This window comes from Leptidea sinapis, chromosome 39 (genome assembly GCF_905404315.1).
Source record: "Leptidea sinapis chromosome 39, ilLepSina1.1, whole genome shotgun sequence".
NCBI lineage: Eukaryota > Metazoa > Arthropoda > Insecta > Lepidoptera > Pieridae > Leptidea > Leptidea sinapis.
In genome coordinates this window covers 1,702,268-1,714,345 of record NC_066303.1, presented here as the reverse complement: position 1 = coordinate 1,714,345, position 12,078 = coordinate 1,702,268, and the positions used below count along the sequence as shown (strand labels likewise).

At 32.2% G+C, this 12,078-nt stretch overlaps 1 protein-coding gene and 1 long non-coding RNA gene across 2 annotated transcripts in view; one reads left to right on the top strand and one right to left on the bottom strand.

Annotated features, from left to right (window-relative positions):
• Positions 1-6,766, bottom strand: part of LOC126976175 (uncharacterized) — a 31,526-nt gene extending 24,760 nt beyond the window's left edge. The window contains exons 1-2 of the mRNA XM_050824410.1: positions 6,472-6,766; positions 6,099-6,311 (exon numbers count right to left, since the gene is read on the bottom strand). Of these exons, the coding sequence (XP_050680367.1) occupies positions 6,099-6,311; positions 6,472-6,543 (285 nt within the window). The 5' untranslated portion in view covers positions 6,544-6,766. The remainder of the gene's footprint in view (positions 1-6,098; positions 6,312-6,471) is intronic.
• A 2,579-nt stretch (positions 6,767-9,345) lies between these two features.
• On the top strand, positions 9,346-10,923 carry LOC126976217 (uncharacterized). The gene is made up of 2 exons (XR_007731865.1): positions 9,346-9,550; positions 10,100-10,923. It is a non-coding gene; the product is annotated as an uncharacterized LOC126976217 (long non-coding RNA).
• Positions 10,924-12,078: the final 1,155 nt, after the last annotated feature.

The following is a 12,078-nucleotide window of genomic DNA, read 5'->3' as shown; positions in this document are numbered from 1 at the left end:
TTTTGTTCGAGGGACTTTAGTTACGTTAGGTTGCCTCCTACTTTGTTTATTATTTACGAGATATGGTACTTCTTTATGTTTTTTGATTAAAACATGTTTCAGAAACAGTTTCCTCACAGAGAGTAAACCGCACTCAAGGTAAAGTTGTTCTGTAGAATATCTGTAACGTTTGAAATACATGGCCTTAATCAATGCTCGTTGCGAGCGCTCAATGTCTAAAAACTTTATTTTTGCAGCACCTCCCCACACTGGAATGCAGTAGGTTAGGATGGATTCAACTAGTGCAGTATATATTCTCTTTAGCAGAGTGTTAGAGGAATCACTATCGTTCTCAGATTTGTCATTCTTTGGGACCACGTACCTCAGCGAGCGAAAAACCCATATTAATTTTCTGACTCTTTCAGCCAGTTGCTCAAGGTGAGGGTACCAGGAGAGCCTCTGATCAAGTATGACTCCTAGATATTTGAAATTATCTACTTTATTGATTTGGGGACAGTTACAGTTATTATGTTTGCTAAGTTTACAGTTATGAACTTTCAGATTAAAGTTGCCATCGGGCTGATTATTATTATAAATACTGAAGCATATATAATTTGTTTTAGAAGTATTTAATGATAGTAAATTAGACTTCAGCCAAGCAGATATTTGAGCCATTCCTTTTTCAGCGCTATTTTTTACATCTGCCCAGGTACTTCCAGAAAAGACAACGGCTGTATCATCAGCGTACGAAAAAATTTTAGCATTATCGATTGTAAGATTGCACAGTTCGTTTATATATATTAGGAATAAAGTAGGGCCTAATATGCTGCCCTGAGGTACACCATATGTTACCTCTGTAGCTTCGCTGGAATACTGTTCTAATTTTACTTTTTGTTTTCTTTGAGAAAGATAATCTTTAAAAAGAGTTAAAGGCATACCTCTGATTCCAATATTTTCCAGCTTGTTCACAAGAATAGGGACAGAAACCGTGTCAAAGGCTTTTTTTAAGTCTAGAAATACTGTTATACACTTTGAATTTTGATCAAGATGTTCGGTTACTAATGAAGATAGCGCAGTTACAGCGTCTTCTGTGCATATACCTTTTCTGAATCCAAATTGCGAGGGAGATATTATATTAAATCTGTTAAGAAAGTTAAGAAGGCGAGAATTTATTAGCTTTTCTAAAATTTTAGAAATGCAAGGCAAGATAGATATAGGTCTGTAATTATTAACGTCATTTCTGTCCCCATTCTTGTATACTGGGGTAATAATTGACTGTTTTAAGGAGGAAGGGAAGATTCCCTTACTAAAGCAAAGATTTGCAAGATGGGTTATAATTGGTACAATATCATTCTTTACATACTTTAAATACTTAGTTGGGATCCCATCCCACCCAGGAGCACTGTTCGTTTTAAGACTCTTTAACACAATATCTACTTCGTTAAGGTCTGTTTCAAGAAGTACGAAAGAGTTTAATTGAGTGACTGTATTATTAATTAGATTATTGAAAATGTGCAATGGCGTAGGATCTATATGTTCTGCAAGTTGCTTACCAATGTCTGCAAAGAACTTGTTTACGAAATTTGCTGATTCATAAGGTGAAGATTTGGTGTTTAGTAACTCTGTGCTCTTAGACTTAGTTTTACTTGAGTATGTGATGTTTTTTATATTTCTCCAGAGTAATTTATTGTTAGCGACAGATTTTGCAATGAGATCTCTTTCGTATTGCCTTTTTAGTTTTTTTATTAAGTTATTTACATAGTTTCTGTATCTACTATATGTTATTTTTAATATTTCGTTATGAGGATCATGTTTTGACTGCCTTTGTAATTTATTTCTGTTATTTATACATCTAAGAATACCGGGAGTAATCCACGGCTTAATAATTCGTTTGCTCTTTGGTATTTTTACTGTTACAATATTATTTTTTATAGAATCTGATAATTTTTGCAGTAGCTGCTCACTCAACACATTCGGATCAGTGCAGTTAAATAATTCAAGTAATCCTAAGTCTTGTAAATAATTTCGAGCCTTTTCATAGTCTATTGTACTTTTTATCTTATTGGCTCTCATAAAATGTTTAATTTTAGACAGGCATAAAAATGTAGTGTAGTGGTCCGTTGTAGTTGTATGTAATATGGCGATAAAAGCCGAGATTTTTTGTTTATTTATTTTTAACATAATATGATCCAAGCATGAATTTTCCCTAGTTCCCAGCGTGTGACCTGGAAGTATCCCATAATCTGAGAGTGTGTTGAGATAATTTACTCTATTCCTGTATTCTTGAGAGAGATCGTTTTTTCGTATAAGATTTATATTCAAGTCTCCGGTAATAACTATGTTGTTTTTTGTTTTAATTTTACTAAGCTGACAGCATAACGAATTTAAAAACGGTTCAATGTTCGATATTGATGGGGAACGATAGATACATAGTAATGAGTTATTTAAAATATCAATTTGTATACAAGACGCATGTGTCAATCTAATCTCCTTTACTTTAGCTTTTATGGATGACTTTATAAAGACGGTAACCCCATCATTTTGATTCAGTTGTTGAGTAGTGAAGTAAGAGTCGTAATTAGGAAGTTGAGGTATGGGCTTGTTAGTACTCAGTCTGCATTCTGTTAAAACAAGTATATCTGGATCAAAATTGAAGTGAGACACAGTTAATAAGAAGTCGTCAAAGTTAGAGTAGATACTTCGTATATTTTGAGAAACAATAGTCAGATCACTCTGCTTCACATTTATGTAGTTACTAAGTTTAATGGGATCACACTCAACAGACCGCGCTAGTTCTAAAGTGTCTATTTCTTTTATAGTTTTTAAGGACTCAACCATTATTAAAGGTCATATAAATAATACGTCCTAGAAGCGCGTCTCTATTTTCAAGGGTTACATGCATATAAAATGTACATGTATATAGAAAAATAATATTCATTTTAGAACCTTCCATAAATTCCATAGCAAAGTTGCAGTAGTGCGAGAAAGCTATGTGAGTGCCTCCAGACAGTACCGATTTACATTGTTGAGTAAAAATAATAAGGCATTTAACTATACAATATGCTAAATAAAAAGCCCGTGTATAAAGACTATCAGTATTTAGTGTAATATAGTATTGAGTGTTAGTTAAGTTGTGTGTAAGTATTAAGGGTGTGTATGTAATGTGGATTGAAAGTAACAAAAGTAACGTATTATAATTTAAGTAAAGTCGAAATAGGTAGCTTAAAAATATTTTAGTAAACTCTATATATAGTCATGTATTACGTAATTGTTGTACTTGAGACTCACTGTTCACTGTAATAATCTGCGAATTATCATCCCGGCGAAGGAATACTTTTCCGAAGTTTGTCCAGCAATATTTATATTTATGTGACAATTTTAAATCTCTAGCTAGAAAATACAGCCTGGCTCCTTTCGGTGTGAGGTTTTCCGATATGAAAATCGGTATATCTGTGTTTGTTTGAAGACCTAGATGTTTTGCACATAGTTTATTGCTTTTGTTTCTGTTGTTATATAATTTAGCCGATTTAATGAGTTCAGTTTTTGTGAAAGTATTAGTAAATTCAACAATCATAGTACTGTTATTTGCCTTTTTATTTTTAATATTTATAATATCCTTTATTTCGGCTTGTGTAATACTCATATCTAAATTATTAGCCAAATTTTTTACCATCTTTATGAGATGCTGTTTATTTTCAGCCCCTTTGAGAGGCACGTTTTTTATTTCAATATTATTCTTCCTTTCAGTTCTTTGACTCTCTTCAAGCTTGTTTTCTAGAAGAGTGATGTATTCCATGTCCCTTTTGACTTGAGTTTCGAGAGACGCTATCTTTTTTTGGAAGTCTGAATTTTGGTCGCTTAGGAATGTAATACTTTTTTGAATACCTTCGTTTACTTGTTGTATATCCTTCAATGCAGTTAAAATGGATTTTATTTGTTCATTATTATTTTTTTGTGAGTCGAGAAACAGCTCTTTCATTTCTTTCATCTCATTTTTAATATCCTTCCTTAGATCTAATAGCTCGACATTTAACTCTTCATTTTGATAGTTTTCTCGCTTTCTCTTACTCCAGTTACCCCTGGCACTGACATATGAGAGTGAGGTGGTATCGCTAGCTGCGGAAGCTTGATTCAATTCCGGCACAGAGCTAGACCTTTCAGGCGATCTATGTAGTGGCATGTTTAACTTTTTGTTATAATATAATTATAAGTAATTAAGCAATGAAATATGATTTTTCGAATAAGTAACATATAAATTATTATTATTTTCTTCTTAAAATTATTTAAGCACTATTTTACTCAAATTGGATACGGAATAACTAAGTGATTATTGATAATACAAATTATAATAATATAAACTAACAGAATATCTTCCCAGGAAATGAATCTTTTATCAATATTTTACGATTACGTCTATTTGCCACAGAATATTTATTAATAAGGTCGAAGTACCTGTATAGATTATGAATAATCCTAACGATGGCACATCGGTACAAAGTTATTTATAGTTTACACTTTTAAAAGTACCCTCCACTGAATACGGCTCACTTGAGTTTTTGTACACAAAACTGAGAAAGTATTTTACAGTAACGTATTATGCACTGTGACTATTGTAACAAAATAACTTCCAAGTGTGTATTTGAATGTATCTCTTTACAAAGTTCAAGTCTTCTTTAATCACACAACATACCTGTAGGCTTAATAGTGAGGTATTATTTTGATTGTGCTTTGTGCTAGATCCACTGGAAAATCTGGGTCAACATCAATGAATATTGAAACAAGGACACCAATCAACGTTTTGAGAACTGAGGTAACATTAATTTAACAATAGTTATAATTTTAAATTTAAATTTTAGCGGAGGCTCACTTTCACATCAATAATGGCGGTAGGGAAGAGAACACATATTGAGAATACACTTGTTGTTCTCTTTGAAGGTGCACATAAAGATGTATATAATATATAATATGTATTTAAAAGTTAGAGCTACATTTGAGTTCAATTTTGTGTATAATAATACAAAGTGACAGTGGGACCAAATGTGTATAACCCTAATTTTACTTCCGGAATACTATAAATTCAGATATTTTTTGATAGAGTGAACCGAAAAAGTTACGCAAAATTGTTGCATACAACAGTTATCATTGCATTTGTACATCTTACGTAATGTGTGAACAGATTTATTATATGTATAGATGAAAGGAATTACCAATGAAGGGAACGAAAGACAAATTTATAGTAAAACAATGCAAGTGTGAAACAGAATAATATAAGGCATGATTGAAATACAGGTTCAGCTTGATTATTATTCGTCTTGGTCTGGTGTTATAAAATCTGGGTGAGTGAGATGTGTTCAGTGTAAAAATCGGAAATACCCATTACTCATATACCAGACAAGAAGAACCAAAAACCAGCCGAAATTTATTTCATTCAAATTGTTGAGGATTCCAACATGAAAAACAATACTAGATCTGATAGTTATATAGTATAATTTTGTGAAGTGTTAAAAATGTTTCAAGATTCATGTAACAAATCCTAGTAATTTGTAAGAATTTTGAGTTATTATACCAATATGTGACCCCAGTAACAGCTTGCTATCCAAGTGAACACCAATACCACACAATTCATTTACTCTAAGTAGTAAATTATCATCCAATTTATAATTAAAGAGGATGGTGTTGTATATCAGATTATGTTACATTTCCCTGATATTTAAGTAAGGATTATTTGCTTTACAATATGAACTTAGACTATCTTCTTGAAGTGGAGCCTCCTTTGCACAGTATGCCGGCTAGATTATGGGTACCACAACAGTGCCACTCAGAATTTTTCTGGTTTTTCAAGAATCCTGAGAGGCATTGTTATGGGCAGGGTGTAGCAATTACCATCAGCTGAACATCCTGCTCATCTTGTCCCTTATTTTAATCAAAAAAAGTAGATTGAAGTTATCAAAATTTTTTAATAGGCGTGAAAATTTTCATATTATCATAGTGAAAACAACTTTGGAATGATGGAAGCAGGATATGACTTTATTTAATGCTATAAACAGCAAGGGACCAAGATGTGAACAATAACACATATATGTACTAACTGTAATATAACAATAAATTTTTATACTTACATCAGGAATAGACTGGGAAACAAAGGCAAAGAATTTAGAAGACTTGAATATCATGTTTATCTGGTTGCAAACCATTTGGGGATCCAAGATAGAATTTAATCTTACATAACATTTATTTGATGTTAGATCTAATTGATTGTTTTTGGTTAAAACATCAAATTCCTCCACCTTTATTAGCCTTTTTAATTTGTTTATCAGTTGAATTGGACGCATCTAAAAAGATTAAAGATAATGAAAATCAGTTTATGTGAAACTAGATTTGTAATTAAAAAATATAAATTTGTTATATCCCAGTGTTGTTACACTAAATTTAACGATAACAAAATAGAAACTCTCTCTAGAGAACCATTGAAAGGGAATTTGCATACAATACCTGGATACTATATGGAATGCGGCTCACGCATATTATCGTCATTTTACTTTTGGCCTCCTCTAAGTGTAACATTAAAACCTAATAGATGTTTTTAAATTCACAAAATACAAATAGTTCAAACAAAGGTCAAAACAAATATTATTCCAGATTTTTTTTAATCAATTCATACACCATACGGCCTCATAAATTGCAGATATATCAGAGTTTCATTATTCTTCATTAAAATATTTAATTTTTTAATTCCATATTTAGTATTTACATCAAACGTAGACGTCCATTGAACGTAGTGTTCAAATTCTCTTTGTTTACATCTGTGAAACGTAATTTTTTTTTTTTTTTATATTAATTCGTTCTTTCGAACAGGCTATAGCCAGGGGCCTTACTGCCTTGTCGTTAGTATTTATTATTTTCACTATTTTGTTTTACAAAAAGTCCAATCCAGTTTTCTCATTTCATCTTACATTATTTCCATTTTCCTTTTCCAATTATGTATATTCGATAGCGAATATTTATAGTAGTTTCTTTCATCAAATCCAATCCAGTCTTAAAGTCATCAGTTATTTTACCATTTCCGTTAATGTATAATTCTCTAAAGAATATTTTCCATATTTTCCTTTTAGTAAGTCCAAATCCAGTAATATAGTCTCTAATAATTTTCCCCTTTTCTTAAAGTCAAATCCAGTGTAATTTGCATAACTTTTTAGAATAATACCTACCTATTTACATTATCTGTTCAGTTCGCGAATTGCGCTATGCTATTACTAGTTGTATATGTACAAGTTATAACGTATTTACATAATTATAAACAAATTTACAACGTATGTATCTACAAATTACAATGTATTTACAGTACTACATACAAATTTATACAAGGACATATAAGTTGATGTGTCCTTTAATAGATCTATTACTGAGAGCGGGATTATATTGGGTGCACCATATATTTCCAGTAGCTCATCCATCAGCACAAGGCGCTGTATGCCAAAGGACGAACAATCAAAAAAGATGTGATCCAGAGACTGATCTTGTTGCTTATTACAATGGTCACAAAAAGGAGAGGAGACAATTTTTTTGCGATGAAGATGAAAATTCAATCGATAGTGACCAATACGCATTCGTGTTATTGTAGTATAGAACTTTCTGTGAGCGTTATTTTTAAACTTACAAAACCAGGGTGTGCTATTAACGGGATTATCTAACAAAGTATACGAATGAGCCTTATTTTCAACTTCTGTACAATTGTACCAATATCTTCCCCAAAGAAGAGTCATACGCTGTTTTAGATTACTTATTATATCTGTATATGGTATGTTAATGTCTAGATCTTTGCAATCAGGATATAGGGATAGATCGGATATATTAATGATAGTTCTAGCTAGAAAATCAGCGCTTTCGTTTCCTGCTACTCCTATATGGGACGGGACCCAAACGAAATCCACTTTAATATCGATTAAACATAGTTCGAACCACAATTCCTTTATAGCAAAAATGATGTAATTGATGTTAGCACTCATTTTGTTATTTGACAAACTTTTTAACACACTCATACTATCACTAACTATTACCCACTTCTTATTAAGTTGATTTTGTTTCTTAATATGCTTTAAAGCAAAAAGAATAGCGACGGCTTCAGCAGTAAAAATACTGGCATATCTATTAATCTTAAAGCCAATACCCTTCCTAATTTCAGGAAGGTAGATTGCAAAAGAAACATTATTATTGTTTTTTGCGCCATCCGTATAAACAAATTTACAATTAGACCATTCTGACAATAATACATGAACCTCCTCTTTTGAAGTTAAATTTGGATCTATTACAACATTAATTGCAGAATATTTACATCGAAAAGAACCTGCATGGCAGGGAAGTATATCATTATTCCGATGAATATTTAAATCTTGTAGAAATTTAAAAAATGAAGAAAAATCTTGCAAGATAAACAACTGTCTCGGAAATGAAGACGATTGATAAGCAATAAGATTCTTAAGAAGATTGTTCGTCGGCAAGCTATAGAGCTTTAAAATAAATCTTTCTTTAAGATAACTAAATCTAATACACAGAGGAGGAAGGTTGGCCTCGATTTGCATAGCAGCTATTGGGCTAGTTTTAAGTGCACCCAATATTGTACGCATACATTTATTTTGTATTTTATCCAGACTATTAACAATTTTGCCGTCTGCGGCGAAACAATGAAAGCCATATTCAAAATGACTACGAATAAGCGATTTATACAAAATTAACAATATTTTAGGGTCCGCACCCCACGACGTTGCACACAAAGATTTTAATACATTATAAGCTTTATTCGCTTTAATTATAACACTATCTGTATATTTTTTCCAAGAAAGTTTTGGAGTAAATGTTACACCTAGAAATTTTATGTCACATGAAATAGGCAGTGGAATGCCATTGTATAAAATGGGAGGTAATATGATGCGTTTACGACCAATCACAAAGACTTTTGATTTGGTTGGATTTACATTTAAATTAAGATAAGAAAAGTATTGATATAAATTTACAAGTGCTTTATTAATAGTAGTGGCTAAATTAATCAGATCAACTCCCGATACATAGACGACTAAGTCATCTGCATACTGTAGGTTTACTATATTTGGCCCCAAAATAAGGTTCAATCGTCTTATGTACATAATAAAAATTAAAGGAGACAATATTCCCCCCTGACAAACACCTAGAGAAGAAAGTCGTGGTCCATACAAATGTTTATTAAATTTTACATATACTTTTCTGTCAGTCAAAAAGGATTGCATCCAATTTATTATTTTACCTGGTATCCCTAACATTGATAACTCGTCACAAAGCACGGCAATATTTACACTATTGAAGGCACCTGAGATGTCAAAAAATACAGACAAAAGATATTGATTACTTGCTAAACATTGATGCGCATCAAGCTGTAACTGCGCTATACTCTCTCTAGAAGACCGACCTTTGCGAAAACCAAACTGATTATTAGGCAAAAGACAATTTTGTTCTATAAAGAACTCGAGACGTTGTTTTAGAAGCTGCTCAAATATCTTCCCAACACAAGACGTGAGAGCTATAGGTCTATAAGAGTCAGGTAACATTTTATTTTTGTCTGGCTTTAAAACTGGGATTAAACAGTCTGTTTTCCATTCTGCAGGAATAGTATTCTCCTTCCATAGGCGATTAAGATTATTTAAAAAGATGTTGAGACTGTGGCAATTAAGTTTTTTGAGTAAAATATATGGAATGGTATCAAGACCGAAAGATGTATCTCTTCTAGTAAATAAAGCGGATTTTAGTTCTTGTAAAGAAAAAGGCTCTATCAAATATTTATTACTATCATTAACAACATTTACATAGTTAGTTAACTCATTTGATACAAAGTCAGAAGTATACTTTTGTAGAAAATCTGGAATCCAACTATCATTCAACACACTGTCAGGAATGTAAGTTTTGTTAAATTTGCGCATGTATTTCCAAATTGAAGACAAAGGAGTACAACGATTAAATGAATTGCACAAGCCTATCCAGCTATTTCTTCTTTCACTTTTTAAGATAAGTTTTTTTAAAGCCCGCAATCTCTTAAACTCCACATAATTTTCATCAGTGGAGTTGTTTTTAAAATTAATGTAACCATTTTTAGCATTTAAAACTGCTTCTGTACACCTCTGATTCCACCAAGGCGACCAAGGATATTTAAAAGATTTTTGTGAACAAGAACTAGTAGCATTATTACTATTAGAACTTTTGGAAAACAGACAGCTAGGGATTGACTGCTTGGCAGCAGAAAGTAAAATATTACAAAAGGAATTAAAAGCATCTATTGAAGATAAAGTGTCAAATTTAACATCATCCAAATAAGAAACAACTAAGTTACTATACATATTCCAATTCACCTGCTTATAATTAGGGTGAGTGGGCAAATGTAGATTATTACATAATGTGTTTTGCAAACTAATACATTCACTACTTACTGCCATTTTTATTATTACAGGGAGATGATAACTACTGCCCAGAGGACTGTCAATAACTGACCAGTCACATAAAAGAGCCAAAGATGGAGTTACCAAAGTCAAGTCAAGAGCATTAGGACGCCAAGATGGAGATCCTATTGTGGTAGCTTGACCATTATTCAGAATAACAAGACCATTCTCATCTATAACCTCTAAAACATCTTTACCTCGAGGCAATGTATCAACACATCCCCACAACATGTGATGAGCATTGAAATCACCTGCAAATATCATTGGCTCTGCAATGGACTTAATTAAACTGTTTAAATTGTTTTTATTAAATGGAGGATTTGAATTGGAAGGACTGTAAAAACTCACAATACTCAGTTCTTTGTTATTAATTTTAATTTTAATGCAAACATTTTGTAGAGCACTATCATAATATGTATTTATGTTAGAAAATGTGATATTATTATGAATAAAAATTGCTACACCATTGTGTTTATTACCACAATCATTCCTTATTGTGTTATAGCCTTTTATTAAAAAATACTGATGTGGTTTTAACCAAGTTTCCGAAATTATAGCAATATGGATATGATTTTCATATAAAAACCTTGTAAAAATAAGCCTATTACTAATAATACTTTGAGCGTTCCACTGCACTATATTCAATGTATCCATAATAACAATTAACTAGGTGTCTTTTTTCTAAAAGTGTTATTCAGAATTTCCTTAATACTATTTGAATTTATAGTTAACTTATCTTTATTTGTACAAATTTGTAAAACTGCTTCAACCAAGAGGTTCATAAATTTGTCAGATTTTATAAGATTGCTCAGGTGTGTGTCAATATACTTTGAGTTTAATTGAGGGAAAGCAGATTCATTGAAGAGATCTGAGTATCTAACACTACGGGACTTCACTTTGTTTTCTTCAATTTTTTGTTTTTTCAGAGGACAGGTAGATGAGATAGCTATGTGATCTCCACCACAGTTGGCACATTTTGTTAAAGTTTTTGGACACATTTTAAAATTGTGATTGTCAGAACATATGGAACAAACTTCATTGTTTCTACAAAATTTAGCAATATGGCCAAATTTCATACAGCGTAGACACTGTTTAATAGGGGGTACATATACATTAACCTCATGCCTCCAGTGATCAAGTGTTACATACTCAGGTAACAACGTTGATGCAAATGTGACTGCAACAGTTTGCGTTGGAACAAAGGAGACAACACCCTGTGGGTCCTTTACTCGCCGCATGAACCTTCTCACAGCAATAACTTTTTTACTCGATGCAATTAATTGATGAATTTTTTTGTTGGAGTAATCAGTGGGAACAGAAGTAAGAACTCCAGTGACCTCCGTTTCAGAAGCCGGAATTGAGGCAACCATCTCCAACTCGCTAAGTAACTTTTCATTTTTTAAAAATACATTCGCATTGTTAGGCAGGTCAAAGGTAACACCAACTTTAAAAGCATTAACGGACCTCAGGTGCAACACACCCGATACGCAATGCCTCCTGATTCCATTTGACAGACCCAACCTGTCCTTGTCTGATATTTTGACTTCACCCTGCTTGCGATTGAGAAATACAATAAATTCCTTCTTATTTGAATTTTCGTCGTATAACCTATAATAATTTGTCGCTCTATAAGGGGTAT